This window comes from Camelus ferus, chromosome 21, assembly GCF_009834535.1.
Source record: "Camelus ferus isolate YT-003-E chromosome 21, BCGSAC_Cfer_1.0, whole genome shotgun sequence".
NCBI classification, from domain to species: Eukaryota; Metazoa; Chordata; class Mammalia; order Artiodactyla; family Camelidae; genus Camelus; species Camelus ferus.
This window is the reverse complement of record NC_045716.1, coordinates 8,748,557-8,774,747: the sequence shown is the minus strand read 5'-3', so window position 1 is coordinate 8,774,747 and position 26,191 is coordinate 8,748,557. Positions and strand designations below refer to the sequence as shown.

The following is a 26,191-nucleotide window of genomic DNA, read 5'->3' as shown; positions in this document are numbered from 1 at the left end:
AGTATTTTCTAATTTGAGCCTTTTTCTTTGACTCTAATCCATGGATTACTTAGAAGGAGTGTTGTTTTATTCCCAAGTATTTGGGGATTTTTCAGATATATTTCTGTTGTTGATTTCCAATTTAATTGTATTATGTTCAGTAAACATTTTTTAATTTTGGTTTTAAAAATTTTCTTTAAGTTTGTTTTATAACCCAGGAGATGATTTGTTTTAGTGAATGTTTACATGCTTTTGAAAAGACTGTGTATTCTGCTGTTATTGGGTAAAGTGGTGTATAAACATCAGATCCTGTTGTTGGTGATGCTCAGTTCTTCTGTAATGTTGTGTTGTATGTCTTCTTTTCATTACTGTGAGAGGAATGTTGAAGTCACCTATTATAAATGTGGGTATGTCTATCTCCTTTCATTTTTATGAAATTTTGCTTTGTACATTTGAGAGCCTGTTGCTAGGTGCATACACTTATAAGATTTTTAAGTGTTCTTGTTGAATTGCTTGTTTTAACATAGTGCAATGTCCTTTATGCCTAGTGATTTTTTTTTCTTGCTTGGTAGTCTACTTTGTCTTATATTAATATAGTCTCTTCAGCTTTCTTTTGATTATTGTTGTCATGGTGTATCTTCTAACCTCATTTTACTTTCAGCTTGACTATACCGCTGTATTTATAGTGAGTTTTTTTGTAGATTGCATATAGTTGTGTCTTGTTTTTAATGTAAGTTCAGAATTCTCTTTTAATTGTTATATTTGGTGATGTGTAATTGACATATCTGTTGATATGTTAAAATTTAAGTTTATCATTTTAGTATTTGTTTTCTGCTTATTTCTTATCTTACATTTCTTTTTTTTTCCTTTGCTGCCATCTTTTGGATTATTTGAACATTTAGTTAGTATTTTATTTTTATTATATTTCTTTTTGTGATTATTTTAGTGGTTGTTCTAGGGATTTGTTTTTCCTTGTTTCTTGAATATAGTAGAAATGCAATAAATATTTGGTTGATTTAAACATAACCACTTAACTTACCATGGCTGTCTTTTTTTTTTTTTTTTTTTTCTATTTTTAATGCAGTGGACAATTTTATTATTTTCTAAATAATTCAAAAGTGAACTTGAAATTTGATTTATGGCTCAGAAGTAATTCTTGAAAAGAGTGAATAATTAAAATAGTTATATTTTCATAATTTAGATGGATTACAGTGCAGGTAGATATTAGAGATAATATCTATATTTATACTTGTATTATTCTGTGTTCTTTAGTGCCTAGCATGGTGTTGTAATAATAATGGTGATAATAAAAATAATAGTAGTAATAATAATAAATTTATTCCAGGTACTTTGGTATATGTTCAAAGCATTATTATATTTAATCATCTTAATAATGTTGGAGATGGTTTATTTCCATTTTATTCATGTGGATACTGTGATTCAGCAGAGTTAAATATTTTGTCCAAGACCACACACTTATTCATAGTGAAATTAAGTTCAGACTCAGGTCTATTTGACTTCAGAATTCACGTTTTACCATTAGTCTAGTCATTCATTCCACTGATATTTGTCAAGTACGTACTATGTGTCAGGTACTGTATTATTTCTGATTGAAAATCAACATAATCCTTGTCTGTATGATGCTTACTCTCTTGTGGAAGAGATGGCCATTATACAAGTAAACATAATAATATAAAAATATAATGTGTAGTTACATTGTAGTAAGTATAGTGTTGGGGAAGGACAAGGCATGATGAGAATCAGAACCATGGGGACTTGGTTTAGATTCTTTGTAGAAGTGACATTAGAGGTAAGGATCCAGGATTAATGGGAATAGCAGAGAGTAGGAGGAAAAGCTGTATTGGCAGGAGGAAAAGGATGTCCCAGGGCCTTGAGTTGAAAGTTTCCAGAGCTGAAATAAGGCCAGAGTGGCTGGAATGTAGTAACAAATGTTCTTTGTGAGATGAGGCTAGAGACAGGCAGGGTCGGATTTACCTAGGGCTTCTGTAGGCTATGGTACATTGGTTAATTGGCAGTTGCCTTAATTTTTCCTTCTTAATGGTTTAGAATGTAAACCATTTATAAGGTGAAAAATGTCTACTTCTATAAATTAGTTGATTACTGTAGCTGGTCTCTCTTTACCTCAGGGCGAGGTAGTCAGTCCTTAGAATCTAGCATTACTTTCTTATCTGTCTGCCCTAGAATCTGTGGTGCCTCAGGTTTTTCTTTTCTTTTCTTTTCTTTTTTACACCTTTATTATGGTATGGTTCCTGTACAATAAACTACACATATTTCAGATGTACAATTTGATGAATTTTGATAGATGTAGACACCCATGAAACCACCATCAGAATCAAGACAGTTAACATTTCTATCACTCCCCAAGAGGTGCAATTTTTGAATTCCCAGTGTGTCCCTTCCCACCCCCTTTACCCCCTGGTAACCATGAGTTTGTTCTCTGTGTCTGTGAATCTGTTTCTGTTTTGTAGATAAGTTCATTTGCGTCTTCTTTTTTCTTGGATTTCACATATAAGCGATATCATATGGCATTTTTCTTTCTCTTTCTGGCTTAGAATGATGATCTCTGGGTCCATCCGTGTTGCTGCAAATGGCATTATTTTATTATTTTTTATGGCTGAGTAGTATTCCCCCCCTCCACACCACATCTTCTTTATTTAGTCATCTGTCGATGGACATTTGGGTTGTTTCCATGTCTTTGCTATGGTAAATAATGCTACTGTGAACATGGGGGTACATGTGTCTTTTGAGTTATATTTTTCTCCAGATATATGCCAAGGAAGATTTTTCTGATAAAAGAAATTGAGTGCTTTCAAAATGGTTAGTAGGTTTCATTGTATTAGTTAAAATAATGCTACATTTAGAATATCATGTGGAGAACAACATACTTTAAAATTTTTTCTCAATTTCAGAAATGTTGTAGATCAAACATGATGTGCTGCTCTTCATTTCAGCTCTTTTTAATGACCATTGAAATACTACCTTTTAGTGCTCCTTTCAGATTTCTAATGTTGAAACACGTGTTTATATCTTTCTCAGTCTGAGAGAAAAGGCCATACCAGTGCTGGAGATGCAATATACGAAGTGGTGAGTCTACAGCGAGAGTCTGAGAAGGAGGAACCAGTCACACCTACTAGTGGAGGGGGTCCACTGTCACCGCAGGAGGATGAAGCAGAAGAGGGTGAGAAGTGAAACGTGCTCAGTTCCCTCCCTTTATATAGCTGCTGTACTTATAATCCTCAAAGATGGATGGATGGATGTGTGTGTGTGTGTCTGTGACTGTCTGTGTGCCTATGTGGTGGGTTTGGGGAGGAGTGGTGACTGTTCCTAGTCTCTGATACTCTTAGACTAGTTTCTACTAGATGCGGAAGAGAACTTGGTCCATTTGGTTTCCTTGGTTGCATAGTCCTCCGTGTCACTGATGCAACTATTTAAATTTGACAGCCTAACTTTGCTGTCTTGCTTCCTATTTTAAGTATTTGTGAAGTGTTCAATAAGAAGTTTCAGGTTCTCTGAGATGTTTTTAGTGGTATGTCATGTCCTACTCCTCATTTGACATTGTTCAGTTCTGACTTGTCTTTTTGTTGTTGCCTTATCAACTCACTTGTTTTGAAAGAGCTGATATCTGCTCTGTTTACTACATGAGTGCTGCTGAGAGATGCTTACCAACCTCATGAGAGTCATGCTTCATTTGGCTCTGTGCTCAGTACTTTTTATAGAAACTAGAGCTAAATGTTGAATCTTTACTTTAAACCCTTGTATTATCTGCTTAGAGGATAGGGTTTATTAAAAGAAAGTTTCTGAATTTGTATTATTTTTGAAAAAAGTATTTTAGAATTCTCAGTCTTTCTCTCTATGAAACCATTCCTTTCTTGGATGCCAGAAAAATAATAGTATTTTTAGTTAATATTTGTTGGGTGCTTATTATGCTAGACATTATTCTAAGTGTTTCATTAAAAACACTTTATGGTGGGGAAGGTGTAGCTTAGTGGTAGAGCACGCTCTTAGCATGCATGAGTTCCTGAGATTCAATCCCCAGTCCTACCATTAAATAAACTAAAAAATTATAATAATGAATAAATAAACCTAATTACCTCCCCCTCAAAAAAAAACAAAAAACAAAACCAAAGAAAATCTTTATGAAGGTATAATTTACATACGATAGAATGTACACATTTTACGTGTATGTTTCATTGAACTTTGACAAATGGATACATCTGTATAACCACCGCCAGAGTCATAATATGAAACATTTCCACTACCCCCACTAAATTCCCCTCATGCCCCTTTACACTACCCTCACCTGTGGTCTCTGGCAGCTACTGATCTCTGTTCTGTCACCATAGTTGCCTTTTCTACAATTTTATGTAAAACAGATCATATAGCACAGTCTTTTGTATATAGCATCTTTCACATAGCACAATACTTTAGAGATACATATATGTGTATAACTTTTATATATATTGTGTCAGTAGTTGGTTCCTTTTTATTGTGAGTAGTAAACTTGTATAAAGATATGCCATGATCTGTCAGTCTGTCTAGTCACCAGTAATTGGACCTTTGCACTGTTTCTAGCTATTGGCTATTAGGAATAGAGCTGCTATGAATATTTGAGTACAACAAGTCTTTGGTGAATATATGCTTTCATTTCTCTTGGGTAAACACCTAGGAGTGGAATGGCTGGGTCTTAGGGTAAGTGTATGTTTATAACATTATAAGAAATCAGTAACCTGTTTTTTAAAGTAGCTGTACCGTTTTCCTTCCTTATCAGCAACAGAGGGGTCAGCTGCTTCATATCCTTATAAACATTTGGCGTTATCAGTTTTTCAGACTTTAGCCATTTTGGTTGGTGTATAATAGTATTTTGTGATACTCATTTGAATTTCCCTAATGACTAATGATGTTGTGCATCTTTTCATATGACATTTGCTGTCTGTATATTTCTTGGTCAAGAGTCTATTCAAATCTGTTGCCCATTTAAAAATTGAGTTGTCTTCTTACTGATTTTTAAGATTTCTTTGTATATAGATAAAGGTCCTTTATCAGATAATGTTTTGCAAATATTTTCTCCTACTCTGTCATTTGCCTTTTCATTTTTTACATGCCTTTTGAAGAGCAAAAGCTTAACTTTTATGAAGTCCAATTTGTCATTTTTTTTCCTTAATGAATTTGTGATCCATTTAAAGTTTCACACATGGTTGGAGGTATAGGTCAGAGGTTTTTCTGTGTGTGTGTGTGTGTATGTGTGTGTGTGTTTTGAAAAACACTTATTATCTCCCGGTACCCGTGGATCAGGAATTGGGGAGTGGCTTGTCCTGGCAATTCTGGCCAAAAGTTTCTTAGGAAGAGTCAGATATTTCCTGAGGGGATGTAGTCATCTGAAGACTTCATTGGGTGGTTCTGAAAGCTTTGAGAAGCTTCCAAGGGGCTGATTCATATAGCTGCCAAAATGATGCTGGTGGTTGGCAAAAGGCTTCACTTCCTCTCCACGTAGTGCTGCTTGGGTGCCCTGATGGTATAATGGCTAACTTTCACCAGCAAACTGACGTAGAAGTTACAATGCCTTTTCTGTCCTAACCTTGGAGGTATACAACATCGGTTCCTTAGTATTCTGTTGATCATAGAGTTCAGCCCTTACTTCCATTGTGTGACTCCACTGTATTTTTTAAAAGACTTCCAGCAACATTGTTGTGGTCATTTCTATCCCAGTCAACATAAAGAGGAGAAGACCAGAGATCACATGCAGGGGAATTTTGAGTCAGACCTAGAAGCTGTGCACATCATTTTCTGCTAGACAAGAACCATAGGGGTGGTTGGGGGATGTAATTGAGCTGTGTGCTCAGGGTGAAGAATAAGCAGGTGAGGCAAGTATCTACCAGAAAGTTGCTTGAATACAAGATTTCAGGAAATGCCTTGTAAAAATGACATTTTTTTAGAAATGAAAAATATATGGAACTAGAATTTCGAGAGAAGAATAATTATAGAATGACCAGCCCTACTCAGTAAAAATACATTATACAATTTAGTATCACATAATTATGCCTTTTATTCTAACAGTAAATAAAAATTCCTCACTTCTATCCACTAACTTAAAAGAAGGATGACTAACTTACATGGATTAAACATCTGCTTTGTGGCATGTAATGTATTAAATATTTAATAGACCTGGCTTCATATTTTACTCACATTAGCCATGAGAAATAACTGTTATCATCCTTACATTATATATGAGGAAATAGACTCACAAATTTAAGTAAATTATTTGAGGTCATAGGGCTGATAAGTATGATATTACAGAATTCAAATCTATGGTAGTCTTATCTTAAAGCCCATGAATTTTCATGACACACAAAATCAAGGTACAGGCATACTGTGGAGTTATTGTAGGTTCTGTTCCAGATCACTGCAGTAAAGGGGATATCATAATAAAGCAAGTCACCAGAATTTTTTGGTTTTCCAGTGCATATAAATGTTATGTTTACACTTCACTGCAGTCTATTTGGTATGCAATAGCTTTGTGTCTAAAAATAAGTACATAGCTTAATTAAAAAATATTCTTTTGCTAAAAAATGCTAACCATCATCTGAGCCTTCAGTGAATCATAATCTTTTTGCAATAGTAACATCAAAGATCACTGACTACAGATCACCATAACAAATGGAATAATAATGAAAAAGTCTGAAGTTTTGTGAGCCTTACCAAAATATGCCACAGAGACTTGAAGCAAACAAATGCTGTTGGAAAAATGGCACCAACAGATTTGCTTGACCCAGAGTTACTACAAAGCTTCCGTTTGTAAAGTATCTGGGAAGTTCAGTAAAGTGAAGTGCAATAAAATGAGGTATGCCTGTATTCTTCTTTAAACCAATGAATTGATATTAACTCCACTCCTAATTGCTTAGAAGGTAGTATTTTTAGTATTCCCTTAAGAGACAAGATATTACAGATCTTATATTTTCTAGATCATATTCTAGATCTATCCAAAATCACAGACTTTGGATAGGACATAATGCAATATCATCTGAAAAATATAACAAAAGACCCTGTCTTCCAAACAGCACTGTTAATGTGAAAGCATTTTGAAGGGTGATTTCAAACATGCAGATAAACTGGTGCATTAAAAAAAAAAAACTTTAGATATAGAATATTTCAAGTATGTCAGCTAGAAGCCACACATACTTCTTTAAAGGACAGGTTGTAGAAAAATCTATTGGAAGCCAAAATATTCTCTTCAAAAGAAGTCTTTCAGACACACAATTACACCTTTAGTTTATTTCCCTTGCATTCTGTCTGACATGTTACTCAATGCCAGTTCTCAATTTCCAGACTCAAGTCTTAGAAATGTATTTTTTTGATCCAGTGAAAATTACTCGAGGGTTGATGAGATTTGAAAGTTCTGTGAAGGTGCACTTTAAGGGAAGAACCACTTGTGGAAAGCAAATTACTAGAAAACTGATACATTTGAAAGTAAACAGCAAACCCAGTGATCCCAGTTTTGACTTGTTCTCAATCAACAAAATATTCAGCAACAGTCACTGCTAGGATCTTAAAATCATGTAGGGAGTATTGGATAGACCATCATTTTTCAGTCTTAGTAGAGAGATAAATTGGGTTCAAGCTTCATTTTTTGATGTAGGCATTTTGACAGAGTTCTTTTGACACAGTTGTGTCAAAAATGGCTATTTCAGAATATAAGGAATGAGGGGCAGAAAAGAGACTTGAGAATATTCTGGAGGTAAAATCAGTGAGACTTATAACTTAATTGGATGTCACGGAGAGCAGTAGAGATGGGAGAGAAAGAATCATAGATTTTCTTTAGATTTCTACTTTAGGTAACTGGATGATCTTGATGCCAACAAATGAGATACAAAACACTGGAGGAAAGAGTTGGTTTGGGGGTGGGGGTATGAGTCATTCAGTTTTAGACATTGATGAATTTGAACTAACTGTGGAACATTAAAGTGGAACTATTTTTCAGTTGTTAGAAATAGTCTCAAATTGTGAGAGAGAAAGATTTGAGAGTCACCAGCATGAAGCAATGATAATGGTTGAAATTTCCTTGGGAGAAAATGTGGGAGGGGGTGGGTTAGAGTTTAGGGGATCACTAACACTTAAGGGATAGGAAGAGAAAGCCCAGCTAAAGGATCTGCAGAAAAATGATCAGAACAATATGAGGAGACCTGAGACAATGTAGTAATAGACTAAGGAGTTGAGATTTGAACAGAGGGAGTGATGTGCAGTATTGACAAATGGAACAGGGAGGTTCAGTATAATAAGGACCAAAGATTGTTACTTGGATTTGGTAACTTTGAGAGATTATGAACCTCTCTATGAGGGTAATTTTAATAAAGATGGGGTAAATGCCTCATTGTAGTGGATTGCACCTGGCCAGCAAAGGGCATTTTAAGGACGTAGGAGATTTGAACTCATCTGTAGCTGGAAAGAGAGAGCTAAAAATAGAGTTACCCACCCAACAGTAAACCATACAGTTCCCCGAGGTGCTTCTGTGTCTTTGTAAATGCTGTTTACTCTGCTTAGAGGCTTTTTCTACTTAAATCCACATGAGTAAGCTCTTCAACAAAGGCATGTTAACAGCCAAAAGAAAATAGTGATTTTAGCATACTGGGAGCTTCTATACTTAGAAATGTTTAAAAATATTTTCTGTGACTTTTTTTTTAGTAGGTTGCTCAGGCAAATTATATTTAAAATGCATTTAATGCAGAATGGCTTGATTGAGGAGCTTGGCAAATCTATTTATCAAAAAAGCAATGATAAAAGTTAATAAAATTGTCAAAAATCAGCCAGTTAAGGATTTGAGAAAGTGACCAAATTATATACAAAACTGAGAAGCATTTAAGCAAAACTACTGAACCTTGGGTGAGAACAGTCTGTGGTTTTTCACCCTTCATGCTGCTCCGCATTCTCCTCATTCCCACTGGCTTATTGTGGTGATTTTGCTAGGGTAGGGCAAGCCGTGAAAATTAGTAACTTTCCTTTCATTGCCTGAGGGGTCTCACTTGATTTAGAGCAACCATAGAAAGCCCCCATATTTCTGGATTTTGTTGGAAACAATAGTGATTTTTGTGGCAAAAGAATGGGAAGGCCAATGTTGCCAGTAGCATGGGGTTGTAATTCTTTTTGGGAAAAGCCACAGATTGGCCAAATTGTAATGAGATGTGAGGAATGAGTAGGTCTTCATAAGGTTCTTCCTATCACTGTTGGTCTGGAAGGCTGAGTACATGTGCAAGGCTGTGCACATGCTCAGGAAACAGAAGAGAGGGCCCCAACTAGTCACAGATCCATGTGGATGTGAGACCATGCATGTGTATGATGGGGGCGTGTTTTCAGAATTTTGTCTCCTTAATGAGTTTGCTTTTCTCTCTTCTGTTCTGTGGAGAGAATCTGTATTCCAGGTGGAGTAAGCGGCTGAAGGCCGATTCTCCCACAACCAGGCCTTTAGTCTTACCTTGTTGGTAAAGGGCAACTCCTGGGCTCCAAATCTCAGAATCCAGAATCTGACCTCTCTCTGGCCCTGTCATTTCTTGTACTGGCTTATTGTAACACCTCCTAACTGATCTCCTGCCTTCCACCCTTGTCCCCACCCCGCTGGACTGTATTCCACACATCAGCTGTACTCATCTTTTTGAAATTTGTCAGATCACATTACTTCTCTTCTAAAAGTTCTCCATTGGCTTTTCATTTCATTCAGCCAGAGGCCTTTACCATGGTTTAGAAGGCCATACGTGATTTTGCTCTCTGATTTTAACCTTGCTGACCTCATTTCCTGTCATTCTGTGCCCCACAGATTTCCACACTTGTCCTCTTGCTATTCTTTAGACACACCAGGAGTACTCTGCCTCTGGGCTGTTTTGGCTGGAACTCCTTTTTTCCTAGATAATGCCACATGGTTCTCTCCCTCCCCTCTTTCTAATCTTTTTTCAGATACTACCTTCTCAATGAGATTTTTGCATACTCAGTAAGCAGAATAATAATAAATGGATGAACAAATAATAAATAATAATTGTATTTATAATAAAATTATAATAATAAATAAATATTTTTCCTCTTTCAGTGCCTCAAAATGATTTTTATATTAAGAAAGACCTGTGGGTGGGGAAGGGTGTAGCTCAAGTGATAGAGTGCGTACTTAGCTTGCATGAGGTCCTGGATTCAATCCCCAGTACCTCCACTAAAATTAAATAGATAAAATAAATTCCTTCCTCCCCCCCAAAAAAAAATTTAAAAAAAAACTTGAAAGAGAAAAACAGATAATATTTCTGAAATTGTACTTGAAAATATGAAAAAATGAAGATTTCAATTTCTCATTCTCATGTATATGGTCTGAATAAGAGTAAGGCATCAGATTTTTGCTTTTCCCTAAATTTCTTTCGCTTCTGTTCTTAACAATTTTTCACTGTTTGAGATGTTACCTTGTCTTTTGAAAATCTATTAGCCATTACCTATATTAAAAAAGCTACAAAAATCACAGAGTAGGAATGGTTTCTTTTCTTTTATAGATCAGACGTTTCATACATTTTCAATACACTTTATTATTAGGTCTGTAATTGACATTTCTGTCAACGCAAATATCAAAAGTTAGAGCTGGAGGTGGCATAGAAATGTTTTCCTGCTGGGGAAACTGGAGTATTCTTTTATTTAATTATTTTCAGCAATTTGCCTGTCAAAGCAAAAGTGGAAGTTCAAGTCACTCTAAATTGTCTTACCTTAGCCTGTAATTTAACTAAAAAGGGATGCAGATTTAAAAGGACTAAAATTGCTCTTAATTTCCTGGGAAAGATCTAAAGTAAAATGAATTAAGGTGTCTTTGCATATTTTTCAAATGCTGTTCAAAAAATGAAGTGTGTTAAAGGGTATTAATTTGAATGCAAGGAATCTTAGCAGAAAGTTAAGTCCATCGCTGTGACATTATAGGGATTATTTTTGAATTACCTTGTCACCTTTGTATACTCCCACATGTTCTGAATTGCCCCTGCTTTTGAAACTTGAGGTGTACTTGGTATTGCTTCATTTGAACTTCAGCCTGGTTTTATGTTTGTTGACCTCAGACTTGTGTTTAGTTACTTGTGACATAGATAGTGAGTTACAGGAAGATAACTGATGGCAAATACTGTGTGATTTCTTTTAAAACACATGTTCAAGTATTTGTAAAAGATGAGATTTACAGTAATTTAAGCAAACTTCACACTTGGTTATGCTTTTTATGTTTAGTATAATCTGCATTTTTGTTTTTGTGTTTGTATTTGCTAAATGCTGTCTAAAAAAGTTTCCTCTTGATCTGAGTGACTGTTAGCTGTCTAATACTAGTTCCAACTCATAACTAGAGAGCAAAGTAGTCTAAAACTCAGCTAGAGGTTTATTTCCTTTTAATTTCTTAACTCATAGTCTGATTAGAGAAAAGACAGTCACAAGCAGCTTTTACCATGTAAATCAGTTTGCAAATGAAATTTCTTTGTATTTAAATGAAGACAGAGGATATAAAAAGGAAATGAATTTTTTAAAGGAAATATAATGATCATATTGGAGTTACGTGTGACAAGTTCTGATTAAAGAAGTGCTTCTCAAAATGTGCACATGCATTACCTGGAGATCTTGTTAAAATGAAGCCTTATTAAAAAAAAACAAAAAATAAAATTTCTACCAGATGCCATTGCTTTTGGTTACATCACACTTTGAGTAGCAAGGATTTAAATTGCCTACTGATATTAATTCATTTAATTCTCATATAAATACTATTATTATATCCCTTTTACAGATGAGGAAATATGTTCCAATAAAATAATTTTGGCATGCTAGATACTGTTTTATTTTCCAACTAGATACTTCCTATATTAATAAAATTGGGATGTGTGCATATATGAGAGAGAGAGTGAGAGGGAAGAAAGGACTTTATAATATTGTTTCGTTCTTGCATTTGTACATTATCTGTTTCAACAAATTAAAATGATTAAAAAAACATTGGATAAGGGAAGGTGTTTGAGAGGAAGCAGAGGGGGAGAGTGTATTAATTAGTTTTCTATTACTCTATAAGAAGTTACGAAAAATATTAGCATCTTTATACACATTTATTATCTCATAATTTCAATGGATTAATAATGAATGTGGGCATGGCTTAGCTGGATCCTCTCTACATGGCCTCATGAAGCCGCAGTTTTGGTCTCATCTAAGCCTTGGAGTTCTCGTCAAAACTCACAGAATTCATTCCCTTGCAGTTGTAGCACTTACTGGGGCTTGCTTCAAGGCCAGCAGGAGAATTTCTCTAATGGAAGACCCAAGCGCTCTTTAAGGGTTTGCCTGGTTAAGCCAGGCCCATCTGGGATAGCCTGCCTTTGATTAACTTAAGGCCTGACTGGTTAGGGACTTTATATCAGCAGAATCCCATCACCTTTGCCATGTAATACGTGATCACAGCAGTGTCATTCACCATGTTCGTGCCTCACCCACACTCAAGGGTGAGCATTATACAGGGTGTGTATACCAGGAGGCATGAATCTTAGGGACCATCTTAGAACTGCCTGTATTAAAGAGTTTTGTAACAAAAATGAAAGGAACTGTCATTTTTCCAAGCGTCTGTTATATAACAGCCACTTTGCACACGTTATCTCACTTGTCACCATAACCAGGCAAGATACTTACTGTTACTTCCCTTAATTTACTAGTTTATATCTCATTTCTCCTGTTGGACTAGGACCATTAAAAGATGTAAATGTATGCAGTATTAGCTAACCGAAAAATTATCTAAACAACTCTTTAAAACAGTATGTGATGAATTGCCAAATGAATTTTAAGAGCACTGATTGCTGTGGGTGTCTAATGTCTTTTCTTGAGCTGTTTCCATTACTTGTGGAGCCCTACCATCTCTGCCTACTGATACCAGGGTTCAACTGTATCAGTTTAAATGATGCTTTTCTCACCATCCTTATCCCCAGTCAGAAGTGATCTCTTGTTCCCTGACTACAGAATTCCACTGTAATTTTACTCACCATCTTTAGCATCATTTATGATATTCCATATTAAGTTATAGTTAACGTGTGTCTTCTCTCCCCTACTCAACTGTAAATTCCTTCTGAGATGCTCAGATCCTTATTCATCTTTGTGAGCCTATCAAAGGGTTCCACCCAGTGGGTCACCAGTGAATGCTAGCTTTCATTCACTTTTAAGTGAACTAAGACAGGGAACATTTGAAAGAGTTAGTGGGATTTAGAAGAGTAGGAAGTAGGAAGTATAGCATTTTGACATTAGTGAAAACAGAATGAATTCAATGGGTGCAGAGTCTATGCCTGTGAGAAGGTGAATGTCAGGTTGGAGAAGCCAGTGGAGAGCTGGCCTTGGAGAAACTCACTAGAAACTCTGACCAGCGTAGACTTTGTGTGAAGCAGTGGAGAATCTTAGAGGGATTTTTGAGCTCAGCATGGCATGAGCAAAGATTTGAGTTAGGAAGGTTAAGCTGGTAGTAAGGTGTGTAAAATGCAGTTAAGAACAGTGAAGAATGTATGATATGTACATCTAATTTGAGGAGATAAATCATGAACTAGGGTCCTGGTCCTGGAAATAGAAAATGACCGATTTTGGAGGAATGGTGGAGAAGGTGAGTGATTTCATACCTGCCTTTAATTGCCATCCTCAGAGGCTCAGTGCTGGGTTAACTGACCCTCTCTAGCCTTTTATTTCCAGAGTAAATGGTCTGTAGTTACGCAAAGCCCACTTCAGAGACCTTGTGTCTAGGAGCACTTGTGTGGCCACCTCACCCCCTTTTGCTGCCAACTTAGTGATTAAGATTCAAACTAAAAGACTGTACTGACCACCGTGGCGTGATCATTTGTACATCCTGGTGATGGTGGTACAGCTGCATATTTTCAGTGAATTGTCGAATTAGAAGAGACCTTAGAGTCGCCTACTGCTTGCCCTCTCCTGAAGTGGAATTCCCTTTATTAATAATAATGAAAATTATATATGGAAAGCTATGTGAATTATCTGTTTAATTTTCACACCAGCCCTATAAGGTGGTATTTTATCCTTTTTTTTTAGCCCAGAAGAATTGATTTTTAGGGAGGTTAAGCCCTCATTTCAGGTATCAGCATCATGCTGGGGTTTTGGTTGAAGTCAGAAATTGCTGAGAGCCACTGTGACTCCCAAGTGCCTGTCTTTGGGCAGGGGTTGGGGAGGTAGGTGTCTGAGGAGGCCCTGAGGAGGAGGGTGCTAGTTATTGGGTTCTCTTTATATAATCTATTTAAATCAGGACAATTTTGATAACCTCAAATCATTAAAATATTTAAATGGTGAAGGTTGGTAACAACTTAGGCATTATGTATTTGCACACAGTATGTACTTAATAAATGTTATTTGAATTTAATTATACTGAGCTATCTCATTTATAGTTCTGGAAATTGAGATCCTCTGATTAAGTGACAGTATAAGGACCAGAAACAAGGCTCCTGATTACTTTATAATTGCATTCTGTAAACGGTTAACTCCTTTAGCTGAAGCAAGACTGAGTGCTTATTTACTATTTGTGGAAAGATTATGAAAGTATTTCATATGCCATTCCCTTTAGCAGCGGTTACTATCTAGAAGGAAAGAGCTTAATTTTTCAGTTGGAGAAATCGTGACTCTTGTTACACCAGGGGGATATGACGTTCTAGATTTGAATATGGCGTTGGGAATTGAGTGACTCAGATCTCTTATAACTACAGAAAGAAACAGAGCTCTCTGAAAATTTAGTGCTAAACATACACCAGATTTACTATTTGGGCTGGAGTAAATATTTGTAAAATGTGTGTCAGCAGTAGGTCTACATAACACAGTACTGGGAGTGTTTTTATCATACTGTAAATAGAGACAGGCAAATTATTCAATAAAAGGTCTAAGTGGTACCCATTTGAGCACATTAAAATTTTTTTGAGTGGTATTTGAAAAATAAAACAGAAGTTTGGTTTTAGATAATTAGAGCTTTAATTTGTCCTTTCTCTTTGTACAAAAAACCACAAACACGTTTTATATCAGAGAAATAAAGGTATTAGATTTTTTATGTCTCTTCAGAATTGCCCAGCTGTAACCTGCTTAATAGTCTTTGTAATCATCTTTCTCCATATAACTTTTATGACTCTCTAGTATTAGTTTTCTCTTCCTTGCTTGTACCATTCCCAAGCTTTGCTCTGTCCTACTTACCTTTCCTTTCCAGATTCTGTTCTTTGATCCTTCTTATGTTTGGTTATATTTAGAGCCTGTTATGTGCAAGACATATATTACATGCTGTATTAAATGCTTAAGATCAGTTCCTATCTTCAAGGAGCTTACAGTCTAGAGATGGAAGAAGACATGTGTAAAACAAATGCAAGATATTAGAGGTACAGATACTCAGAGAAAGGTTAAGTTGAACTCCAGTAGTTAGAATTTGGATACCTCTTGAAGACTTTGCACCTATGATCATTTTCAAAGTAAGATTTGTGTTCAATAATTAGTGTCATGTTATCCAGTTAAGGGATTAAAACTCCATAATTTAAGAAATCTTGAGTTTCATTCTCACTAATTTTCTTGAAAAGAGGATGATATTTTGCCTAAGTAGACTAGTTGGCCTTTATCACTTTTTTTTAAATGGAAAGAAATGTATTATAAGTTATAAGTATACTCATAAAAGATTAATATGTCAGATCCTATGTGATGTTTTCAGATTGAAATGATACATGTAGAACAGTAATTCTCAACATATGGGAGTGCCTTGTTACTTCAGATGTGTATGTCCTGAGTTGACAATTCACTGTGCATCGAAAAACAGCATTGATTAGAATGGGCTACATATGTGAATGATGTAGAGGTAGAAAGAATTGAGGGCCAACGGTTATAGAAGATCACCTGTGCTGAGATTTAGTGGTCCTCAGTCTAAGTGGGAATGCATGGAAGTCTCTTTGACTTCTGTGGTGCAGTTCCATTTTTGCCACTCATTCACCTTAGAAGTGTACAGAGCAACTGGATCTTCTGTTATTCACCACAGGCACGTTTGGCACTTGCTATGATCTCGGTTTTAAAGAGTCTGTTCTATAGACTGTGAAAAATGTAGGTGATTGATACTCAGTATGTTCCTTCTAAAGGAAACATTAATGATTTATCCTTCTAAGCTTTTCAGGTATGGTTTCTGTATCAGTTCAGATCATTAGAAAGCCATCTGTTACTCAGATTTGTTATTTAGTAGAGTCTATCAAATAACAGATTGTTAAAGTTTAATAAATGTTTAGTGAGCACCCACTTCTCTGCTAAGTGCTGTGGACACAAAAATAAGACATGACTCTTATGCTTGAGGAGCTTAAAGTCTCATTGAAGAAAAAGACCCATAAATAGATAATTTTAGTAAAATATAGTAAATTCAGTAGAGCCATTCCTGGATATCTGTGGGGGATTAGTTACAGGACTCTCTGTGAATACCAGTATCCTTGGATGCTCAGGTTCCTTCCGATGATACGTGATTGTTTGAATTCAAGGATGCAGAACGCTCAGATGATGAGGGCCAACTTTAATAAGATGAGAACAGGGTATAATGTAAGTTGACTAAAAGGAACTTAGTTTGGCCCCAAAATTCTCGGAAGACTTCTTGGAAATTATGCCTCTGAGCTCACTCTTGATTAATGAATATTATCAAACTAGAAATATCTGGATGCCATGGTAAGGGAGGCCTTCTAGGCAAAGGGAGACTTTCAGTGATGGGAAACAGCATTATGTGTGCAGTAAAAGATGTATAGTTCACCTGTAAGGGTGGGAAATGTTAGGAAATGAGATTAGAGAGAATACAGAGACTGGGTAATGGAGGGCCTTTTATGTCATGCTAATTTTCTGCTTTAATCAAAGGTTGGTATAAGAGATATTTCTACAGTTATGTTAAAAATGTCTTCTTGCAGGGGGAGGGTATAGCTCAGAGGTAGAGTACATGTCTAGCATGCACGAGGTCCTGGGTTTAATCACCAGTATCTGTTAAAATAAATAAACAAATAAACCTAATACTACCCTCCCAAAAAAACACCAAAAAAAATCTTCTTAGACGTGATTTAATATTCACGGTATTTTATATAAAAGATTTGGGAGATAAATTGTTCACACAGCTTGGGAAAAGTTAACTTTCTTAATGATTTTTTTTTTTTTTTAACAGTAAGGGTTGTGGTTGTAACTCTTCATTTTCCCCCTTCTTTGCCTTGTTTTTGGAGCAGGTTAAGGCTTAGAGTTTTTCATTTACCTAATGTATGTTGCTTTAGTTTAGGTGTTCTGATCTGAGGCATCTTTCCTTCCCCACTCCAGCCACTGGCCTTTTCTGTTCCTGTTTCTATTACAGCATGTATTCTGCTCTGCTTCGTGTGTCTCTACCCATTTCCTTTTTTTCCTACTACAACATAAATTCCTCAAAGTTAGGAAGCATGTCTGTTTTACCTTTTTAGGTTTGGCCATGTAGTACTTAGTATATATTTGAATGAATGAAGAATTAATTGATTTTTGCTTCATTTTACTTGTACTATTTTTAACTTCTGGCTCAAATCTTTTTTTGGTAAATGAATAAGGTAGATATAAATAAGACACACATGTACCAGTGTTATGGACTTCATACGTTTAATCTCTTAAATCGTCAATTTCTTAATACATGAAGAGGACATAATATTATAGTATATATTATGTGTATATATAATATAGCTGCCATTTATCAAATGTCTACTATATGCTAGGTATATACGAGCTTCCCCGCTAATGGATCTTTCTCAGTGTGATTGCATGTGTTGTTTTTTGTTTGGAAGGTGCTTCCATCAGAACTACTGACTGCCTTTTCCTCATCGTGTAGGGCTCAGCTCACGGCTCAGGTGTTACCTCTTCAGATAATCTTCCTTGACTATTTCTAGATAAAGTAGGCTGTTTCTTCTGTCTCTCAATTTTTTCTGGAAGTTTTCTTTCTTACACACTGAGGCAGTGTTAGTCTTTCTACCATCTTGCTCTAGTAGCACTTGGAACACACCACTATAATAATTCTTAAAATACTTTGTTATAAATACGGTCTTTTAAATTCATTTCTCTCACCTTCTAGAGTGTGAGTTCCTAAGGGGCAGATGGTATTTTATTCTTTTTGGAGTTCCCATTGTCTAGCATGTGGCAAGTGTTAAGTAAATATTTGATGAATGGAAATCTCTTTGAAATGTTAATTTCAGACTAGGACAACATATTTTTGTTTTTAAAATCTGTTGATGGAAGTTAACATAGGTGATACAGGGGTGAATAAGTGTGTAGAAAAGAGTTAACGTGGCAGGCGTCAGACTGCGGTCCTTAGAAGAGCCTGCTTGGAAGGTTGGCCCTTGGCTGGTATTGGTAAACTTTGATTTCAGGAGGGTTCCCACATTCCCTAACTGGGTAGAGTGGCTCACTGTGCCTGAACTATTAGTACAAACAATATGGTTTATGCTGAATATGTGCTTTTCTTCTGGAGCCTGGAATTTCAGGCAGGGGTACTTACATGACCAGCCCCAGTGAAAATCTTGGGCACAGAGTCTCTGATGAGCTTTCCTGGTGGGTAACATTTCACATGTGCTGTCACGACTCATTGCTGGAGGAGTTAAGTGTGTCCTTTGGCAGAAGACTCCCCTGGGAGAGGACTCTTGGAAGTTTGTGCCTGGTGTCCTCCGGACTTCATCCTGTGTGCCTTTTCCCTTTGCTGATTTTGCTTTGCATTCATTCACTGTAATACATCATAAGTTGTAAGTACAACTTGATGCTGTGTTCTGTGAGTTCTCCTATTAAATCATTGAACCTGGGGGCGATCTTTGAAGGCCTCTGACATAATAAGATAAATTTTCTCTGCTTTTGATTGGGGGAGAAATGACAGATGATACATAAAGAAAAATATCAAGAACTAATAATACTTGGTTTGTCTGGGTAGCTAATGTAGATTGGGTGTTCGACAAAAAATTTCTCTGAAAAGGTGGCATCTAAACTGAGATCTGAGTGGCAAGACGAAGCCAGCCATTGGAAGATGGAGAAAGAATATTTCAGGAGGGGGAACAGTTAGTACAGAGGCTCAAAGATGAAAGTGTGCCTGGTGTGTTTGAAGAAGAGGAAGGAGGACAGAAGGGCGGGGGAGGGCGTGCAAGGGTGTAGTGTGAGCTCTGTGAACAGGTAGTCAGGGGCATCATGTAAGTTCCTGCAAGCCACAGTGAGGAGCTTTTCTTTCTTTTCTTTTTGAAGCCTTTGAAGGATTCTAAGCTAGAAAGAGACAAAGATTTGATACATGATTTAAAAATACCACACAAGCTTCATCCATGGAGAGCGGCATTCAGTGGAGCAGGGATGGAATCAGGGAGACCATCTGGAATACTCTGCCAAAATGTTGGAGGCTTGGATTAAAGTTGTATTTGGAGAGGGAGAAAAGTAGGTAGATTTGAGATAACATTTTAGAGGTGGAGTCAGCAGGGTTGGGTAATGAATAAGTGTTGAGGACAAAAGATTTCCAGAATAATGTGTGGATTTTCAGATGAGCAGCTGGATAGATATTGCTGTCATTTATGGAAATAGTGAGGTGGGGAATAAGGAACAGGTGTGGGAAGAAAAGTAAGAGTTTTATTTTAAAATCTTGTTAGATTTTATTATATCCAAATGGAGATAGCGTGTAAGCAGGTGATATGTAGATTCTGAAAATACTGTGTTTCTTATTTTATTCATCAAACACTTGTTGAATGTTTACCAACTGCCAGGTATTTTGGTAGGGAGGAATACAGTGACGACTGGAACACAGTCTCTTTCTTAAGTTAGTCTAGAAAAGCAGGCAGGCAAGGATTCAGACCATTATAGAGAGATGTATTGTCATAGGACCATTCAGAGAATGCTTGACAGGCCCACCAAAATGGCACTTGAGTTTTTCTCAAAACTGTACTATTTTCTGTTGTTTTCACAAATACTTTTGCTGCCACTTTTGAATTTTAAAGTCCTATGTGTAAGAGACAGTCTGTATTAAAGACTGATCTATTTTGGCAATTTCTGCCCCCCTCTCCATTGTGTTTTATACTTGGCAGTCTCTTCATTATATAATATGCTTTCCTTTAAAGAGAACCCTTTCCTCCAGATTTGACATTCTCTTGCCACTACCCCCCCCCCTTTTTTGGAAACATTCATCTGTCTCTCCTTTTCCCTCCCTCTTCTTCCTTTCCACATACACAGTGTGTGTATCCATGTGTGTGCAGGTATACACGTTATACATACATGTACATACAGATAAATAGATGGAAGAAGAGAATGTTACTCTGTCTTTACTATGTCTAGTTATGTAATTTTCTCAGTAACTCAACTGTGTTCATATTCAGAAATACAGACTCTGAGGGGAATATAAAAAACCCAAATGCAGAAGTGAACTGATCTCACTGTTACTTCCTTGACTGCCTGATTTCATGGGGCTGCTTTGGCTGGTTTTGTGGGCGTTTTCCCTCTCAGAGTTGCACTCTTGGTTGAAGAGGGTGTTCTGCTCAGAGGACTCTTGAGTATGTTGTGTATGTTGTGCCACACGGTAGATGTCAGTGAGCTCCCTTTCCATGTATCCTGATGAGTTCTTCCCTTGCTCCTCTTTGCTCTGTTACCCTTCCTTAATTTTTTCCCCTCTGATTGATTGGCTGCCTTTTAAAAAGCCATCCTTTGAATGATATGTTTTAAAATAATTTTTAATATAATATTCTTTTACATTCTTTTTAAAAATCTGTGAAATAGTTCTTTCCTTCTTCACCACCTCTTTATTATGAAAAAAAGTTATAGATAGTACATTCAAATGGACATTGGTTTTTTTGTTTTTTGTTTTTTTTTTGCTATAAGACAATATTACGCTGTCCAAACACATCAAGTTTATACATTAAATATCTACAGCTTTTTGTATGTCAGTCATACTTCAATAAAGCCATTTTAAAAAAGGGAAAATGGGCAGAAAGTTAAAATGTATTTAAAAAAAAACCCTGAAATGCAAAATGTAAATAAATTCTAAGTCAATATTCCAGAAAAAGGTAAAAAAAAAAAAAAAGGAAACACACACACACACACACACACACACGAATTGCTAGTCTTATGATTAAGAAAGCAGCTTGCTTAATGTTGTTAATTGTCCTTCATGTTAGGTGTATTGGCTGCCCTGGGTCTCTTGAGTATGTTTGACAGATTTCAACGATTAATGATACATTTTATTAATCACTTATGCTTTGCAACTACAGGGATTATTAATTAGAAACTTGTAATTAGATTCAGAATGACAGTGACGATGATTTATTCAGAAAGAAATATGCAATTTGTGAGCTTCTCTACCTTGAATCTTTTTTCTATAATAAATCAGCTTCTTTTGACAGTGGGAAATGTTACAGCATTTTAGAAATTAAGGAATATATTTTGTTTTCCTTTGATGATTTACATTTGTATATCAGCTTCCATATAGACCATGCAATATTCTGACTCTGTCATGTGAAAAATGAGGGATTATATTATATTCACAGTCATAAGAATGTAGTTGTAGTGTTTGGCTGTCAAAAATGACATTATTTAGTATTAAGTAACCGAAATGAATCACTGTTGTACTGTTCTAGATTGGTAGGTATCATTACACAGACCTGTGTTCCTGTATAGGTTTTGCACAATTAGTAAAGTTTTGTTTTTTTTTTTCTCCCCAATGCGTTTAGAAGAGAGTTTATAGCAACCTGTGGTTGCCTGTTTTATTTTCAGCAAACATTTGTTACTTAAGAAAGAATAAAATTAAGGGGAAAATCTCTAAAAACCCTCCATAGTCACATTTAATCTGTGTTACTTTCCATCTTTCTTCAGTTGAAAGAAAAAAAGAATGAGTTTTTTTGTTCTCACTTGTTCCTAATTTATGTAACTTATTTTTAACTTTATTTGAAAAAAAAAAGCATTGCATATGTATGTGCCTATATTATTTTTTCCTTTTATGATGTCTGTTGATACTGGTTCTGAACTTTTCCTTTTATGATTAAGATGGAAAAACATTCGTAATAGAAACACAGTATTTTTTCAAAGCAGGGAGTGGCCGAAGTTGAGACCCTCTTTAAATTATTTTGATTGAAGTATTATACATTTTTGTTTTGTTTGATCTAATAATTTACATCTATTGTATTTTCTTTTGGTGTTGCACAATTGGTTTCTGCTCTCTCATGCTAGGAATCAGTGGATAATAAGAAAAAAACAAACCTGGAATGCTTTTTCAGTTACTTTGAAGTGCTGCTGGGCAGGAACCTAAGGACTCAGTAACAATTAATAGGAGAAGCGATAGCTAACACTTGAGTACTACTGTGTGCCAAGCACTGTGTTTAGTACCTCACATGCATTTCCATATAATTTTTATAACACCATCTGATTGAAACTATTATTTCCATTTCACTGATGTTTAGATTAAAAGAAAATAGTAGTCCTATGTATGAGTCCGATGATATCTAAAATGCTCTGTGTGGTCCTACTTTCTGAAGGAGACCAGCAACTGCAGGGAAATTGAAATCAATGAGGAAAATGTTCATGAGAAGGAATTGAAGTTACGCATGTTAGAGGACTCTCTACCAAATCGTACTCTCTAAGTTAAGCAGAGTCTTTCACAGACCTCGCCCAAAGTTAAACTTCATAGAGGAAGTTGAAACTATTAGCTACAAGTGGCCTCCGCTAACTCTGTGAACACCTTCAGACTTCTCCAAAGCCTCATATGCCGTTGAAATATGAAATGTCATTCCCACCAGGCAACACTCACAAACCTGGGCGCTTCAGGTCTTGCAGGGAATTTTACAGGTGATTTCTCATCTTTCTCTCTCCATTGTTTTCCTTTCCCAATTACTTTAAATGTATGAACATATTCTAAAATTAAAGCAGTAACAAACCAGTCCTTCCATTTATTCCACAATTGAGTGTTACTGTGAGCTAAGGGCTAATACATAAAGACAAATAAGACATAGCCCCAGCTCTCACAGAGCCTGGATTTTAAGAGAGAGACATGAATGTTATAGATACTAAGTGCATGAGCAAATAATGCAAACTGGCATGTTTTCATGGAAATCTTTTAGATGTTATTGTAGGAGCCTGTATAGGGTCCAAAGGGAAGAACCGGCCAGTTTTGTGGGAAATGGGGGTTGATAAAGGAAGTGTGATGTTCGACTTGACCCTGAATAGAGTTCCCTTTAGCTGTGTTACTCTCTTACCTCCCATATTTCATGACTTTGGATAAAGAAAAATCTACATTTGGTGTCTTTACTTCCCACTCATTCATTCCTCAAACCTTGCACTCCAGCTTCCACCCCAGCATTCTACATCTTAGGCTTTCATATTTGTTGAATGAAGATGGTTTTAATAGCTAACATTTATATAGCTCTTGCCTTTTGCGAGGCACTCTAGTATACGTTTTGCATAGAGTAACTTGCTTAATTCCTACAACTACTCTATTTTTGGATACTACTATTATTCCCATTTTAGAAATAGGCAACTGAAACACAGAGAGGTTAAGTAACTTGACCAGGGAGGGTCACAGCTAGTAAGTGTTGGGACTGGGTTTCAAATGCAGGCAGTTTGGCTCCAGGATTCATTATAAATGACTGAACGGACCTGGTTCTCATTTACCCATGTCCGCACACAGATGCCGATAATCTAAAGGTCACTAATTTTCAAGGCATACATTTTTTTTTCCCCCTAGTTGAAATGGATTTTCTTTCCTCCCCTCTCTTCCGATTATTCATTTAGGAAACTTGTAACATTCTTATGGCCAATGTAGGCATTGGGAATATAGAAATAATAGTTTTCACTGCCAAGAAGCTGAGTCTGATGGGAGAAGATGTAGAGGAAAGCAGACAGCTGTAATGTGGTGTGGTAAGTGCTGGGGTGGGGGGTGCACTTAGCCTAGCCAGGAGAGGGTAACCCTTAACCAGAATTTTGATGGGAAAGTAGGACTTAGCCAAGGAGAATAGGAATCCCAACCTTCTTTCATTTATTCTCTCTCTCTTTTTTCTATGTGAAATGGGATACAGTTGCTTTTTCAAAACCTTTAGCTACCCTTTTATGTATCTGCATGGTTCCATTGTTTCTTTTCTTTTCTTCTTTGTCACATCTTACTTGTCAGCCTCCTCACTACTTTTTACTGCACTTTGGTCTCCACTGTCTTTTTTCAGTCTTATTTCTTGGTTTATTTCTTTCAGCCTACCTAGAAACTGTCTTATCTAGTATACAAAAACTTTACTATTCTTCAGCCCCCTTTCGGCCTGTCTACCAGGATTTAAAAACTCATGTTCAGTAGTACATAACTTTTCTGTGCCACAGTTTTCTCATCTTTAAAATGGGCAAACTAGGGAACTATGTTCAATATCGTGTAACTTATGATGAAAAAGAATATGAAAATGAATCTGTGTGTATTCATGTATGACTGAAGCATTGTGCTGTACACCAGAAATTGACACATTGTAAACTGCCTATATTTCAGTAAAAATATATATATTAAAAAAATAAAATGGGCAAACTAGTAGTGACTACCTTATTAGGTTGTTTAGAGGATAAGTGAGTTAATGCCTATAAAACTTAGAATAGTGCCTAGAATATAAGTTAAAAAGGCAGACATTCAGCAAAGGGCTGGGATTCTTATCTTCCTTGACTAAGTCCTATTTTTCATCCAGACGTTTGACCCCTGACTTGCTGTCGTTTCTGCCTTAATTGTCCATCAGGGAACTGGTTCCACTTCAGTGTGCTCATTTTCTTTCCTTCTCCTTGGGGTTCTCCTTTGCCAATCTAGTTGTTTACAGTTCTGATTTCCTTTTTGTAGTGGAAAATAACTTGGAAGATTGTCAGGAAGATAAGACATTGTTGTTATTACTGATGATTTTATGACATATTAGTAGAAGTTTATAATAATAAAATAGATTTTGTTTTATATAGTAACAGGGATTACTTAAAAGATAAAAATCCTTTCCCCATGCTTATTAGTTATGCACAATTATTTTAAAAGATAAAAAATTATAGAAATATAAAACTTTCAAGTGAAAGATGCATTCCCTGAATATTTATTGAGTGCCTACTATGTGATAAGGTACTGTTAGATGCCAGAACATAATTGCTGTTAATAATTTGTGTATATACATACAGCTGTTTTTAAAAGGTCTTTGTAATCATATAAGTAATATTATTCATTAAAATAAAATAGTACATTACTCTTGTTTCTTACTTTTCATCACAAAACAATATATTTTGGATGGTTTTAATATTAGCATATAATTATCTACCCAATTCTTTTAAGCTACTGGATAGTGTTCTTTTGAATGGATATACTATATTTAGTTAATAAAACTTTTAATGATGATAGTTTTTAATTTCTTATTACAAGCAGTGATACAATGAAAATCCTTTCACGTGTATCTCTTTGGCATATGTATTTCTGGATAATAAATTTCTAGAAGTGGAGTTGCTGGGTTAAATGATATATTAATTCAGAATCTTAATAAATTGAAAAGATTGCTCTTATCTAAACCCCAAACTTCTTGCCTGTTTTCCCATATTTTATCAGTCCTAGGTGTTATTAATCTTTATTATTGTTCTTTATACTGCATAGTCAAATTGGTGACTATGTTTCATTGTTTTAATTTGCATTGAAAAATTATTAACAAGATAGGGTTTTATTTAATATCTTTATTGGCTAGTTGTATTTTTATATATTGTGGCCTGTACTGGGTTCATATCCTTGGCTCAATTTTCTGTTGGATTGTTCTTTATTTTATTGATTAGTAAGACTTTAGTATATTAGATAAAATAGCTTCGTCATATGTTGAAAATAGTTGTTTTGCTTGTTTTTTTTAAAAATATATTTTGTACCTTACTTCATAGAGGTTTTTAATTCATAGGTTGTCAGATTTCTTACCTTTTCTTGTGGCATCTTGGTTTTGTTTCATGCTTAGGGAATCCTTTCCCCATAAGAATAATTAATAATCTGAAAGATTCTCTGTATTAATAGTACTTTCTGATTTTTATTATAATCATGACTAATGATGTGCATCAATATTTGTTTCCTTTTTTCTTTTTTCTTTTCATAGTGTTCCTTAGCTTTTGGTCTCCAATTTAGCATGCACAACTTCATCAAATAATTTGGAACCTTGGCATATTATTATTTACTGTGTTGCAAAATAGAGTATAATATGGCATCATCTTGGACCCTGCTTAA

At 35.7% G+C, this 26,191-nt stretch overlaps 1 protein-coding gene across 2 annotated transcripts in view; it reads left to right on the top strand.

Annotated features, from left to right (window-relative positions):
* The window catches only part of RABGAP1L (RAB GTPase activating protein 1 like), a 563,059-nt gene that overhangs the window by 112,840 nt on the left and 424,028 nt on the right, over positions 1 to 26,191 (top strand). For both annotated transcript variants that reach the window (XM_032463693.1, XM_032463694.1), the window contains exon 11: positions 3,037 to 3,178. In XM_032463693.1, the coding sequence (XP_032319584.1) occupies positions 3,037 to 3,178 (142 nt within the window). The remainder of the gene's footprint in view (positions 1 to 3,036; positions 3,179 to 26,191) is intronic.